Here is a 15,453-nt window from a genome sequence, read left to right as displayed (position 1 = left end):
GTCCGATCCCTTTTGTATGTACAACGGAACGAGACAAGGGTGTCCAATGTCACCAATGCTCTTTTTGCTGGCATTGGAGCCCCTTCTTACCAGATTGAGACAGAACCCGAATATTAGTGGGGTTAATATAGGTGGAACTGAATATAAGCTTGCAGCTTATGCAGATGATATCCACCTCTATGTAACAAATCCAAGACTCTCCCTACCAAACGTCCTGACCACAATGGAAGAATATGGGAAACTCTCTAACTTCAAAGTAAATACTACCAAATCAGAAGTACTAGACATAAACCCCAATAAGACAAGAGATCAATCATATCAAGAGCATTTCCCGTTTAGGTGGGAGAAGGAAGCTTTAAATTACCTAGGAATCAAAATCACACCATCTGTAGAAAAGCTATACCAAGTAAATTATATACCGCTTATAAATGAGGTAAAAACGGAATTAAGTAGAATACAGCAGGGGCAAGTATCGTGGGCGGGAAGAATCAATATTTTTAAAATGGTTCTATTACCAAAAATAACATACAAAATGCAAATGCTCCCAATCACGCTCCCACCCGCATACCTCAAAAGATTACACTCAATGATATTAAGGTTTATTTGGAAAGGGAAAACACCACGTTTAAAATATACTCAATTAATAAATACTAAAAGTAAGGGGGGGTGGGGAGCACCTGACATTGGTAAATATTACGAGGCCATTGCACTTTCGAGAGTGGTAGACTGGGTCAAAAATAAAGGAAAACAGTGGGTAGAAATTGAAAACAAAATTAATAATATAAAATTACACAAAATAATATGGTGCCCACCAAAAATAAGAAAGTATAACACAGATACACATGAAATCACTAGACACTCACTTAGAATATGGGATCTTATTCACAAAAGGGAACACTGGGAATATAATTCATTGTTAATGTCATTAAAGGATGTAGATTATTTTCCTCCGGGAATGGAAGAGTGTTTTGGTAAATGGCTCCTAGACGAGAATGTGCAATTGAAGGATGTAGTTGACAGGGGTAAAATTTGTCCATTTCAAGAGCTTAAAAAGAGGAGATAGAGTAAACATTAACCCATGGAGATATGGTCAATTAAAACATTTTGTAGAATCCCTACCGCAACCAATAAGGACAATAAAAAACTTACTCCCTTTAGAGAAAATCTGCATGGAAACAGACAAGAAAGGTGGATTCTCCCGTATATATAAAATACTGGTAGAGTTGAGGAGGACAGACAGCTTAGTTTTTATAGATAGATGGGAGAAGGAGTTAGGGCTAACATTGACAGACGCAGAGAAAGATATGATACTGAAACGACTCCTGACCACGTCAGTTAATTATAAGTTACTAGAGTTAAACTATAAATGTCTGACGAGAATGTACATGACCCCGGATAGGATGCACAAAATTGATGGGGAGAAATCGCGGCTCTGTTGGAGGGGATGCAATGAAATAGGGACGATGGCTCATATGTGGTGGTCGTGTCCTGAGATAGGAGATTTCTGGGAGGAAATTAAAAAATACACCAAAGAGATCACAAAAGTTGATCTCCCAAAGGACCCCAGGGTTCTTCTATTTCATTTGAGCGAGATGCCTACGAAAGCCTATCTCGGGACTCTTCTCCCCCATTTTTTAGATGCAGCTAAAAGCCTAATTTCTAAAAACTGGAAAAGAAAGAAAGACCAACCATGAGGGAATGGATGAATAAAATAAATGAGATACAGGATTTGGAGTATTTGAGGTTCAGTGAAGGGGTAAAAATGGAGGCGTACAGAAGAAAATGGGGAGTATGGGAAAAATTTAAAAAATCTATGAGAGCGGCTGAGTTGTGGACAACCTAAGTAACAGAGAAGGCGGATCCCGATCCTGGGGAGAAAAGGAAAAATTAGATGGGAATAAAAGAAAGACGCAGGTAGGGAGGAGGTACGGTCTCTCAAGGGGGGAGGAGGGATAGGGAGCAAGAAAAGTTTAATAAAAAGGTAGAAACAGAGGGGGGGCGTACTAGTGTCTTTCCTTTTGTGATATGAAATATTCTAATTAAGAAAACAGATTCAAAGCCATAATGATGTGATGATTAATGGGAAGTGTTTTTGAATACTTATTCCCTACGGTAAACCTTCTCGCTGATATGGCAAAAAAAAAAAAAAAAAAAGTACGCCACTGTTGTGGCTTTGTCTGAAAATATTAAAAGGTCCTTTGAATAAACCCTCTCTCCCAGAGACCTAAGTGCTTTCCTCACAGCCAGAAGTTCTCTGAAATTCGAGGAGCGACCTGCTTCCTCTGGCAACCAGGCTCCTTGAGCCTGCCAACCCTGTGAGTGAGCACCCCAACCCCACAGACTGGCGTCTGTGGTAATCTTGATCGGGCAATGTTGTGCCCAATCCTTCCCCCTCTGCAGATGTTCTCGCTGCTCCCACCAGGCGAGATCTAGAAAATTGCCTTCTGGTAGTTTTACCAGCTGATCCAGAGAATCTTTCCTGCGATCCCAATGGAGCAAAAGAAAAGCCTGAAGGGGTCTGGAATGCAACTGAGCCCAAGGCACCCCTGGAATGGCTGCAGTCATTAGGCCCAGCAACTGCATGATTCGCCGAAGGGAGGTCTGAGGGAGCAGTTTGAAGGTCTGTACAGAGAGAAGAATTTTCACATTTTTCTCTTGGGAAAGAAAAATCTTTAGGGCAACAGAGTCTATTAGATAACCCAGAAAAAGTATGCTCTGTGAGGGTACTAGGCAAGACTTCTGTTGGTTGACCTTCCACCCAAATTTTTGAAAGGTCCGCAAAACCAACTGTAGGTCTTGAATAAGGGACTCCTTGCCCTGAGAGATCAAAAAATCATCAGATATGGGACGATTGATACACCTTGAATTCGAAAAAAGGCCATGACTTCGGCCATGATTTTTGTGAAAATTCTCGGTACTGCCGAGAGACCAAAAGGAAGGGCATTGAGACGGCTCGTTTGCCACGAGCACTGCAAGCCAGAGGAACCTTCGGTGGCTCTGGCAGATTGGTACATGAAGATAAAGCTCCTGAAGGTCCAGGGTCACCATGAAGACCTCTGGTAACAACAGATTTCTTACTGAATAAATTTTCTCCATACGGAAACGTCTGTAAACTATGTATTGGTTCAGGACGCTTAAATTTATGACCATACGAAAGCCGCCGGAAGCTTCTTGACCAGAAAGACGCGAGAATAAAATCCCCGGAACTTCTGATCTTCTGGGACAGGAGAATAACTCCCTCTGTTTCCCACACAGAGATCAAATTTAACATGACTTGCTGTCTCTCGGCAGGTGGGTAAGAAAAAACCTCTTGGGGGGGGGGAGATTTTTGAACTCCAATCTGTAACCATTTACCAGAGTTTGAAGGATGAAGGAATTGGTGGAAATCTCTGCCCATTCCTTGATGAAATGCTGTTGCCTGTTGGCTTTAAAATTGGCCTTGTTTTGGAAGCCACGAAAAGGCCTCTTATTCTGGGGCTTATTCCTTTGGGAAGAAAGGAATCGACTACTTTTCTCAGAGGAACGAGATAAGACTATTTTTAAGGAAGAACCAAACAACAGTTTGCCTTCCAAAGGAATGCCACAGAGCTTATTTTTGGAGATAAGGTCACCTTCCCAAGATTTAAACCAGATAGCTCACCTAGCTGAATTAATGAGAGCAGAAGCCCTAGCTGCGGATTTCACTGAATCTGCTGCTGCATCAGCTAAGAAGGCGACTGACTTGGCAATGAGTGGGAGGGATTCTCTAATCTCTTCCTTGGGGGTGTCAGATGCCAGAAGATCATCTAGACGCTGAACCCATACGTCTAAATTTCTAGCCACACAGGTAGATGCTACCGCTGGGCCTAAAGAAAAAGCTGAAGCATCCCAGGCCCTATGCAGCAATGAGTCGGCCTTCCTATCTATTTGATCCTTAAGGACCCCAGAATCCTCAAAAGAAAGATCTGATCTTTTGGACACCTGCAACATAGGGGCATCTAATCTAGGACACTTAAAGAAAACCTCCTCAAAGTCAGGCTGAAAAGGAAATCTTCTTTTGTGTCCTCTGGATTGGAACAACCTTTTTTCAGGTTCTTTCCATTCAGATAAAATCATGTCTCTAAGAGACTGATGTACCGGAAAGGTTCTAGATTTCCATCCCTGAAGGCCCCTATACATTTTATCCTGTACAGATTGAGCATGCTGTGGCATCTCAATCTGCTCTGAGGTATAAATTGCTTTTAATAGTTCATCAATATCCTCAACTGGAAAGAGATACTTGGATGAGCTACCTGTATCCTCCTCTGATGCAGACTTTTCATCAGATGAAGAGACTGAATTCTCACCCTCCTCCAGATCAGAGGCATCGCGTGAACTAATAGTCTCAGATACTAATAAGGGAAGGGACTTGGCAGAGGTTGAAGGATCTTGAGCTATGGGTCTAGAAGAGGGAGGGCCTAAACTAGTAACCCTGTCATTCAGTGACCGAAAGAATCCACTACCTCCTTCATAGAAGTCATTAACTCCTTAGAGGAGGAAGACTCTGAACTAGCTCTGGGTGGGATACAATCCACACAAAATAGCTTTTTATAACTATCAGAGAGCTTGGCTCTACAGTTCTCACATTTCTTCCTCACCGGTTTGGCCTAGAAGAGAGCAGAAACAAGGGCCATGAATAAAAAGGATCCATACAAAAGAAGTCCCTTGCTGTAGCTATCCACAGACCAGGGCTTACCTTGGGGGCAGTAAGGGACCCGGATGCTGCCGCTGGTTCAATACGAGCGGACGTTCCATCCTCAGACCTGTCCTCAGGCTCCATGAAGCAAGCGGAGAACGGTCGCCGAGAAGACTGCTGCTGTACCGCAAAAACTGCGCCTAGAATGGCGTTTTTAGCAGGCCATTCCCCTGCAGCGTGTCCTCAGTGTCTCCACACCATGCTCCTTATAAAAACTCAGCGTCTGGAAGTGCGTCATGTGACTTCAGGTTCCGGCGCCATCTTGCTGCATCACCGGAAGTCCTCCTGACGCCATCTTGGTACACCGGAATGAAGCAATTAGGAGGACACAGTTCCACACAGCAGCGCTGGGGAAAGGAAGGGAGTTGCCACCATTTTACAAAGGCAAGTAACCCTTAGAAATAGGAAACCCTTCTGGTACAGACCATCATCCAGGACTTGGCCACAACTAATCCTGGATGAAACCAGAGAAGGGGGGGTCCACCAACCACAGTTACCAGACCATAAGAAAAGAACAAACGTGTCGGTGCTCCTGGAGGGACTGGAAACACAAAACAACTGAGGGTCAGAGGAAAAATTCTGATCTGATTTGTGTTTCCTGTAGAGGGCGGAGCCGATCATCTCTCAAGTAGCTGTCCTGGAAGGTGAGGGGGAAAACACACCATCTTGTAACCACAGATTAATTGGAATCCTTTCAGTGTGATCACCATAATAGAGATGTATAAGGATACATAATGGTTTTAATTGATCCAAATTTAATCATGTTTAAAATAAATTTCATGTTTTAATAATTTTTTGTTTTCATTATTTGTTGGCAGTTATAATCCGACACCAAACCTTCTTCCTATTTTTAAATATAATATACTTTCCTAATAGTAGCAGCGTAAGGATTACAATTAGTTAAATATTGATTGAGAGAGTTTAGTCCTGCTTATAATTTTACTCCAAGTAGAACTACATGCTCTGCAGCAAAGGTAAGATGGTATTTATTTTAGATCTATTGTAGAATAAGGAAACGCTCATACAATTTATGAAGAAATAATAATTTATTAAGGGACAAAACAAATATGCTTTTATAATAGTAGTTGGCAGTTTTCACAATGTATAAACTTCTTTATGATAAAGGGCTTCTGTGCATGTTTTAGCTTTACAATACGATTCCTCCGCCAACGTATTCCATTCTCTGCAAAAGACAGACATTATATGCTAGGTAAACAGATTAAAATCTTTATCAATAACTTTTTTTTTTAAGCCCCATTAAAGTTTTACTTTTATTTGCCAGCTGCAATAGTAGTTCTTATATAATACAATCTAACATTTAACATGAAATACTGGAATCTGTACAAAGATATAGACTAACCTCTGGTGGTTCAATGAAGGCCAACCAGTCAGAAGCATGCGTAGGCAAGAGTCCCATAGACTGACACTTGTAAACAGCCAATGCTAGACCCAAAAGGTTTCCAATCAGGTAAACCAGCCCTTGTAGAAACCGCTGACCAGAGCTCTCCAGGAGCTTGAATGCTAAACAAGAACAGAAATGAAAAAATGCAAAATATTTAATATAACCCAATATGGTACCAGTCCTGGGGGGGTTAAGCTTTAGAAATGATTTTCATGCTGAAAGAAAATCTACAACCAAAACTTTTTTAGTTATGGATATAGTGACAAATGGTTAGCGCCACTTGCAGGTGTTTCTTGCTGTATGGACCCCCATTGGGGAGTATTTCCCTCCCATTCTTCTTATAGCGATAGCACTTACATATACTAGAACCCTCTGCACTTGAGACACAAACAGCAATATTAACACTTTATTTTAGCTTAGAGGGTTTGCACAGTCGCTGTCAAATTTTTACTGCCAACTGTATTTCTGTTTGGGTAATTTCCTTCAATTCCTGTCCCAGTGCCAGGTGTCTCCAGGGCAGCAAAAGACAGAAGGCAAAGATCCACATAGAAATAAAATCTGATACTGTAGGAGTGGTGGATACATATGGTCAGAGACCAGGAGGAAAAATTTTGAGATATTTGGTTAGGCTGGATGTATTATTCCTTGGAGATACCAACAATCTAACCGCCATCCCTGGACCCTACCTAAGATGTGTGTCATTGCTGCATGATCCCCCTAAGGACGTACCCAACTTTAGTTATTAGATTGCTTATCGCTTTCCCTTTTTCCCTTCCTAAGGTTTTGTTTCCCTTTTCCCATTACCCCTTCCCTGCCCAATAATGCTGACGTTCCATCTGAGTCACATCTGCTCGCTGCATGTGTGCCATACCTCATAGGTCAGTTCAGGTATATTTATATACAGTAGTTGTGATGCATGCTGTACTTTGAAATTCACCCCCACCTAGCTGCTCCTACCTGTGTTTACTAAGGTGTGGGGACGGGTGGAGAACCTCGGTGCCCTTTAATATGTGATACGTACCAGCCCTGAATGAAGGCAGTACATATGTTAATCTATATCTGTGTTTCTTGCAGTTATGTGTAACAGATGTGGAATTTATGCCTATAGCTTTTGTATGGTTCTTGTTAAATTTATGGAACTTTGTACTTCCTGTAAAACTTAATGAACTTTCATTACAAAAAGAAATAAAAGCCGATGGCACAACTGGAGAAGCATTTAGTTATAGTGCCCGTTTCCTCACATGTAATGTAGTTGTCACTTTACAATAGTATTAGCAAAACAAAGCAAAAAAACTTACTTGCAGGTGTAGCAAGCAGCGCTTGTATGGGTCTCCATGCCATCATACACACCATCATAATAGGGAAGATGGAGATTGTATTACCAGCCATATACATAATGAATAGATTCATAGGTATCTGTTTAAGAGGTCCTAGAGCGATGTCCCAGCAACGCTGCGGAAAGAAAAAGAATTACCAGATTTCATAGAAAATGATTTAAGAATTTCTAAACCCAGCTGTCACGACATAATGTAGAATTACAGAGCTATGTGACCTTACCTTCTCCACCAGGATATGGTCAGACTCCTGCACGCTGGTGTCTGGCACTTGTTTGTCAGAATATCCCACAGGATACATACTGTCCTGTGTAGTACTTCTGTCACCCCGACCTCTGAAAAGGGAATCAAAGATGTATACATTTCCGCTTAAAGCAGTTTGTTTTCCTAAGAAGTGTAGCTATGGATAAAGTGGATTTAAACCCAAAAGACAAAATGTTATATACTTTAGATGTGATGGCTGCATTAGGTTTTCTTTATTTAGGCCTTTCTCTTATTTTCAACTGGTGATCCAGCCAGTAAGTCTGTTATTTTTAACTTCCCTTAAAGTTGTTGTAAACCTCAGACATGAAATATGAAGAAAGCCCATCCTTCTATAGTGTGTACTTGTCTCAATCCAGAGAACTAAGTGTCATTTCTGTAATTTTCTTTCTGCATGAATCCCCTTTAAAAAAAAGTTTTCCTGACACCAAGAGAAAAATGGTGACGGGAGGGATCTCCAGCTGATTAACAGCCTCAGTTCTGTTAGGCTTGGTTCACACTAGGGGCGGCGCGACTTGTAGGTCGCCTCACCGAGGCGACCTGCACACGACATCCACGGCGACTTGCAAAACGACTTCTGTATAGAAGTCTATGCAAGTCGCCCCAAAAGAAGTACAGGAACCTTTTTCTAAGTCGGAGCGACTTGCGTCGCTCCTATTAGAACGGTTCCATTGTACAGAACGGGAGGCGACTTGTCAGGCGACTAGGTCGCCTGACAAGTCGCCCCTGTGTGAACCGGCACTTACTGTGTGAAGGGGTGCGTGTCCCTTCCCTCCAATCAGCTCTTAGGGCTCTTCTGACTGAGCTCAGCAGAATGTAACTTCAGCTCTCCACCCACTTTTTTTTCTGAAAGCTCATACAAGCTTTATAAATTCTGGATGTTGAACGGATATAGAGGAGAGAAGATTGCAGATAAAAAATGTGCAACGTATGTAGGAGGATTTGGTTAATCTGTGTATGTGTGTAGGCCAGTCACTTCAATGTGACTTAACAATCGCTTTAAAAGGTAGGGAGAGGACAAGGGTAATTCAGGTTAGGGAGTAATAAGTACCTGCACCTATTCTCTAAAAAAAAAAAAAACCCTGAATATAACAAAAAACTTTTGATAGTATATTAAAACAGACTGAATGGGAAGAAATAAGAAGTGAAGAGCAATCAACAGTTTTCTAAGTTCAATATATGGCACACTACCTGCTTCCTCCAATCCCAAACTCAATAGCCCACTTAAAGCGGCCAGATTTGCGGTTTGCAACCAGATTCGGTGCAGCTGCCATCTCTGTGTTCTGTAAACCAAAAAAATATGATAATAAAATATAAAATCTTGCTTGCAAGATTGTTTTATGAAATTTTAGGTCTGTTTATTTTTATATGTACAATGTTACACAATGCATCCTTATAAACAGATTTATCAACCCTCAAAAATTCCACTCACCTGCTCGCATTTTGAGGGCTGGCGAGGAAGGGATACCTAGGAGGGGGGGGGGGGGTTTGAGCACCACTGGCAGGCGGGGTTGAATAGGAGTGCTTCTCCCAGCGATCACGGAGGGGGAGAGAGAGGAGAGCCACCCGGATGAGCGTGGGGAACACAGCGATAACAGCTTTTTTCATTTCAATTGCTGTATGTTCCCCGCACTCGCTGTCACATACAGCCCCACCCCCTGGCCAGGAACTTTGATAGACGGGTGATCTATCAAAGTTCCCCGGCCAGGAGGCGGGGCGGTATGTGACGCGACCAGCAGGAACATACAGCAATTGAAATGAAAGCTGTTATCGCTGTGTTCCCCACGCTCATCCGGGCATCTCTCCTGTTCCTCTCCTCTCTTCCCCTTGCACAAGCAGGCTGCATTTGTGGGCACAGGTGAGGCTGCACTGATTGGCACGGATAAAGTTGTTACTAATATTTATTTTTATAACTTAATTCTGCATAAAACATTTGTGACATTTCATGAGATAATTTATGAGGGCTATTAGGGGACGAAATTAGGGGTGGGGCAGGGCAACTGGTGGCGAGTATCCCTTGAGGCCTGGCTACTAGTTTAGAACTTGAAATTTTGAGCCCTGGATTTATGTCCAATCAGCACATGCCACAGCTGCCAATTTGGGCATCTCCCTGTTCTTCTACATTAAATGAGGGTTCCCTGATCCTCTCCTTCTCCATTGGATGAGGGCTCCCTGATCCTCTCCTTCTCCCACTCTCCATTGGATGAGGGCTCCCTGATCCTCTCCTTCTCCCACTCTCCATTGGATGAGGTCACCCTGATCTTTTCCCACTCTCCATTGGATGAGGGCTCCCTGATCCCCTCCTTCTCCATGGGATCAGGGCTCCCTGATCCCCTCCTTCTCCATGGGATCAGGGCTCCCTGATCCCCTCCTTCTCCATTGAAAGTGGGCTCCCTGATCCCCTCCTTCTCCATTGAAAGTGGGCTCCCTGATCCCCTCCTTCTCCATTGAAAGTGGGCTCCCTGATCCTCTCCTTCTCCATTGATAGAGGGCTCCCTGATCCCCTCCTTCTCCATTGAAAGTGGGCTCCCTGATCCTCTCCTTCTCCATTGATAGAGGGCTCCCTGATCCCCTCCTTCTCCATTGAAAGTGGGCTCCCTGATCCCCTCCTTCTCCATTGAAAGTGGGCTCCCTGATCCTCTCCTTCTCCATGGGATCAGGGCTCCCTGATCCTCTCCTTCTCCATGGGATCAGGGCTCCCTGATCCTCTGCTTCTCCATGGGATCAGGGCTCCCTGATCCTCTCCTTCTCCATGGGATCAGGGCTCCCTGATCCTCTCCTTCTCCATGGGATCAGGGCTCCCTGATCCTCTCCTTCTCCATGGGATCAGGGCTCCCTGATCCTCTCCTTCTCCATGGGATCAGGGCTCCCTGATCCCCTCCTTCTCCATTGAAAGTGGGCTCCCTGATCCCCTCCTTCTCCATTGAAAATGGGCTCCCTGATCCCCTCCTTCTCCATTGAAAATGGGCTCCCTGATCCCCTCCTTCTCCATTGAAAGTGGGCTCCCTGATCCCCTCCTTCTCCATTGAAAGTGGGCTCCCTGATCCCCTCCTTCTCCATTGAAAGTGGGCTCCCTGATCCCCTCCTTCTCCATTGAAAGTGGGCTCCCTGATCCCCTCCTTCTCCATTGAAAGTGGGCTCCCTGATCCCCTCCTTTTTCATTGAAAGTGGGCTCCCTGATCCCCTCCTTCTCCATTGAAAGTGGGCTCCCTGATCCTCTCCTTCTCCATTGATAGAGGGCTCCCTGATCCCCTCCTTCTCCATTGAAAGTGGGCTCCCTGATCCTCTCCTTCTCCATTGATAGTGGGCTCCCTGATCCTCTCCTTCTCCATTGATAGTGGGCTCCCTGATCCCCTCCTTCTCCACTGAAAGTGGGCTCCCTGATCCTCTCCTTCTCCATCGATAGAGGGCTCCCTGATCCCCTCCTTCTCCATTGAAAGTGGGCTCCCTGATCCTCTCCTTCTCCATTGATAGTGGGCTCCCTGATCCTCTCCTTCTCCATAGATAGTGGGCTCCCTGATCCTCTCCTTCTCCATTGATAGTGGGCTCCCTGATCCTCTCCTTCTCCATTGATAGTGGGCTCCCTGATCCTCTCCTTCTCCATTGATAGTGGGCTCCCTGATCCTCTCCTTCTCCATTGATAGTGGGCTCCCTGATCCTCTCCTTCTCCATTGAGAGAGGGCTCCCTGATCCTCTCCTTCTCCATGGGATCAGGGCTCCCTGATCCCCTCCTTCTCCATTGAAAGTGGGCTCCCTGATCCCCTCCTTCTCCATTGAAAGTGGGCTCCCTGATCCTCTCCTTCTCCATGGGATCAGGGCTCCCTGATCCTCTCCTTCTCCATGGGATCAGGGCTCCCTGATCCTCTCCTTCTCCATGGGATCAGGGCTCCCTGATCCTCTCCTTCTCCATGGGATCAGGGCTCCCTGATCCTCTCCTTCTCCATGGGATCAGGGCTCCCTGATCCTCTCCTTCTCCATGGGATCAGGGCTCCCTGATCCCCTCCTTCTCCATTGAAAGTGGGCTCCCTGATCCCCTCCTTCTCCATTGAAAATGGGCTCCCTGATCCCCTCCTTCTCCATTGAAAATGGGCTCCCTGATCCCCTCCTTCTCCATTGAAAATGGGCTCCCTGATCCCCTCCTTCTCCATTGAAAGTGGGCTCCCTGATCCCCTCCTTCTCCATTGAAAGTGGGCTCCCTGATCCCCTCCTTCTCCATTGAAAGTGGGCTCCCTGATCCCCTCCTTCTCCATTGAAAGTGGGCTCCCTGATCCCCTCCTTCTCCATTGAAAGTGGGCTCCCTGATCCCCTCCTTCTCCATTGAAAGTGGGCTCCCTGATCCCCTCCTTTTTCATTGAAAGTGGGCTCCCTGATCCCCTCCTTCTCCATTGAAAGTGGGCTCCCTGATCCTCTCCTTCTCCATTGATAGAGGGCTCCCTGATCCCCTCCTTCTCCATTGAAAGTGGGCTCCCTGATCCTCTCCTTCTCCATTGATAGTGGGCTCCCTGATCCTCTCCTTCTCCATTGATAGTGGGCTCCCTGATCCCCTCCTTCTCCACTGAAAGTGGGCTCCCTGATCCTCTCCTTCTCCATCGATAGAGGGCTCCCTGATCCCCTCCTTCTCCATTGAAAGTGGGCTCCCTGATCCTCTCCTTCTCCATTGATAGTGGGCTCCCTGATCCTCTCCTTCTCCATAGATAGTGGGCTCCCTGATCCTCTCCTTCTCCATTGATAGTGGGCTCCCTGATCCTCTCCTTCTCCATTGATAGTGGGCTCCCTGATCCTCTCCTTCTCCATTGATAGTGGGCTCCCTGATCCTCTCCTTCTCCATTGATAGTGGGCTCCCTGATCCTCTCCTTCTCCATTGATAGAGGGCTCCCTGATCCTCTCCTTCTCCATGGGATCAGGGCTCCCTGATCCCCTCCTTCACCATTGATAGAGGGCTCCCTGATCCTCTCCTTCTCCATTGATAGTGGGCTCCCTGATCCTCTCCTTCTCCATTGATAGAGGGCTCCCTGATCCTCTCCTTCTCCATGGGATCAGGGCTCCCTGACCCCCTCCTTCACCATTGATAGAGGGCTCCCTGATCCTCTCCTTCTCCATTGATAGTGGGCTCCCTGATCCTCTCCTTCTCCATTGATAGTGGGCTCCCTGATCCTCTCCTTCTCCATTGATAGTGGGCTCCCTGATCCTCTCCTTCTCCATTGATAGAGGGCTCCCTGATCCTCTCCTTGTCCATGGGATCAGGGCTCCCTGATCCCCTCTTTCTCCATTGATAGAGGGCTCCCTGATCCTCTCCTTCTCCATGGGATCAGGGCTCCCTGATCCCCTCCTTCTCCATTGATAGTGGGCTCCCTGATCCTCTCCTTCTCCATTGATAGTGGGCTCCCTGATCCTCTCCTTCTCCATTGATAGAGGGCTCCCTGATCCTCTCCTTGTCCATGGGATCAGGGCTCCCTGATCCCCTCTTTCTCCATTGATAGAGGGCTCCCTGATCCTCTCCTTCTCCATGGGATCAGGGCTCCCTGATCCCCTCCTTCACCATTGATAGAGGGCTCCCTGATCCTCTCCTTCTCCATTGATAGTGGGCTCCCTGATCCTCTCCTTCTCCATTGATAGTGGGCTCCCTGATCCTCTCCTTCTCCATTGATAGAGGGCTCCCTGATCCTCTCCTCCTATTTGCCATCTTGATCTCCCCTGCAGCAGTCCTGGGAGGAACACTGACAGCTCTCATGTCTGGTTCAGTAGATGGCCGTGCCTGCGCATCCAGTGCCTGTGGCCTGCCTATCACTGGTGCACTAACCAGCAAAGGAAGACCATTTCAAACACTGACGTTGTAGAAATGAGAAATGTATTATAGTGCTCAAACTCCCCATCTATAGATGAACTAGACGCACAATACACCAATATCCTGGCTTACCCCGACTGCAGCTCCTACAAATATTATCAAAAGCTCCTTGCTCCGGAAGGACGCTGCTTCCTGACCTCACTACAACCTACCATACCTTCCAATCAGTGTACAGATGTTTCCTCACCACTAGAGGAAGGAGAGGGGATCTTCCTGTCTTCTCTGAAGCAGCCATTTTACCGGAGTCGGGTGATGATCAGCACAGGATTGTGAAGATGGGCTCCCTAATCTTCTCCCAATCTCAATTGAATGAGGGCTCCTGCTATTATCACATCGTTATCATATTACTTACTAGGGGATTACAAGTTTAAGATACTGAGAGAGACACATTGATAGAAAGGATGGATATATAGAGGAATAGAAAGGATGGGTAGATAGATGAAGAGAAAGGATGGATAGACAGAGGAATAGAAAGGATGGATAGATAGATGTAGAGAAAGGATGGATAGATGTAGAGAAAGGATGGATAGATGAAGAGAAAGGATGGATAGATGAAGAGAAAGGATGGATAGATGAAGAGAAAGGATGGATAGACAGAGGAATAGAAAGGATGGATAGATAGAGGAATAGAAAGGATGGATAGATAGAGGAATAGAAAGGATGGATAGATAGAGGAATAGAAAGGATGGATAGATAGAGGAATAGAAAGGATGGATAGATAGATGAAGAGAAAGGATGGATAGATAGATGAAGAGAAAGGATGGATAGATGAAGAGAAAGGATGGATAGATAGAGGAATAGAAAGGATGGATAGATAGATAGAGGAATAGAAAGGATGGATAGATAGATAGATAGAGGAATAGAAAGGATGGATAGATGGAGGGATGGATAGATGGAGGAATATAAAGGATGGATATAGGAATAGAAAGGAAGGATAGAGGGATAGAAAGGATGGATAGATAGATGAAGAGAAAGGATGGATGGATAGATGAAGAGAAAGGATGGATGGATAGATGAAGAGAAAGGATGGATAGATGAAGAGAAAGGATGGATAGATAGAGGAATAGAAAGGATAGATAGATGAATAGAAAGGATGGATAGGTAGATGAGGAGAAAGGATGGCTAGAGGAATAGAAAGGATGGACAGATAGAGGAATAGAAAGGATGGACGGATAGAGGAATAGAAAGGATGGACAGATAGAGGAATAGAAAGGATGGACGGATAGAGGAATAGAAAGGATGGACGGATAGAGGAATAGAAAGGATGGACGGATAGAGGAATAGAAAGGATGGACGGATAGAGGAATAGAAAGGATGGACGGATAGAGGAATAGAAAGGATGGACGGATAGAGGAATAGAAAGGATGGACGGATAGAGGAATAGAAAGGATGGACGGATAGAGGAATAGAAAGGATGGACGGATAGAGGAATAGAAAGGATGGACGGATAGATGGATAGAAAAGATGGACAGATAGATGGATAGAAAGGATGGATAGATAAATGAATAGAAAGGATGGATAGATAGAGGAATAGAAAGGATGGATAGATAGAGGAATAGAAAGGATAGATAGATGAATAGAAAGGATGGATAGATAGAGGAATAGAAAGGATGGATAGATGAATAGAAAGGATGGATAGATAGAGGAATAGAAAGGATGGATAGATAGATGAAGAGAAAGGATGGATAGAGGAATAGAAAGGATGGATAGATGAAGAGAAAGGATGGATAGATAGAGGAATAGAAAGGATGGATAGATTGATGAATAGAAAGGATGGATAGATAGAGGAATAGAAAGGATGGATAGATGAAGAGAAAGGATGGATAGATGAAGAGAAAGGATGGATAGATAGATAGAGGAATAGAAAGGATGGATAGATGAAGAGAAAGGATGGATA

General features: G+C 45.0%; 1 protein-coding gene across 1 annotated transcript; it reads right to left on the bottom strand.

The window, feature by feature from the left end:
* Positions 1 to 5,741: 5,741 nt before the first annotated feature.
* Positions 5,742 to 13,760, bottom strand: EMC4 (ER membrane protein complex subunit 4). Its single transcript, XM_073631428.1, has 6 exons — positions 13,629 to 13,760; positions 8,903 to 8,994; positions 7,674 to 7,785; positions 7,415 to 7,568; positions 6,075 to 6,235; positions 5,742 to 5,897 (listed from the first exon to the last, which is right to left on the bottom strand). The coding sequence occupies exons 2-6, from the start codon at positions 8,983 to 8,985 to the stop codon at positions 5,862 to 5,864; spliced, it is 546 nt and encodes a 181-aa protein (XP_073487529.1). The 5' UTR covers positions 8,986 to 8,994; positions 13,629 to 13,760; the 3' UTR covers positions 5,742 to 5,861.
* Between the last annotated feature and the right edge of the window lie 1,693 nt (positions 13,761 to 15,453).

The sequence above is a fragment of the Aquarana catesbeiana genome, linkage group LG01, assembly GCF_042186555.1.
Source record: "Aquarana catesbeiana isolate 2022-GZ linkage group LG01, ASM4218655v1, whole genome shotgun sequence".
In the NCBI taxonomy this organism is placed as follows: Eukaryota; Metazoa; Chordata; class Amphibia; order Anura; family Ranidae; genus Aquarana; species Aquarana catesbeiana.
This window is presented reverse-complemented; position numbering and strand designations above follow the sequence as displayed.

Excerpts from the sequence above, each read along its gene's own strand:
- EMC4 (XM_073631428.1), bottom strand. The coding sequence starts at position 8,985 with ATGGCAGCTGCACCGAATCTGGTTGCAAACCGCAAATCTGGCCGCTTT. Across the intron at positions 7,786-8,902 it reads TTTGGGATTGGAGGAAGCAG|AGGTCGGGGTGACAGAAGTA; the intron begins GTAGTGTGCCAT and ends TTCCCTTTTCAG. Across the intron at positions 5,898-6,074 it reads CCTTCATTGAACCACCAGAG|AGAATGGAATACGTTGGCGG; the intron begins GTTAGTCTATAT and ends TGTCTTTTGCAG.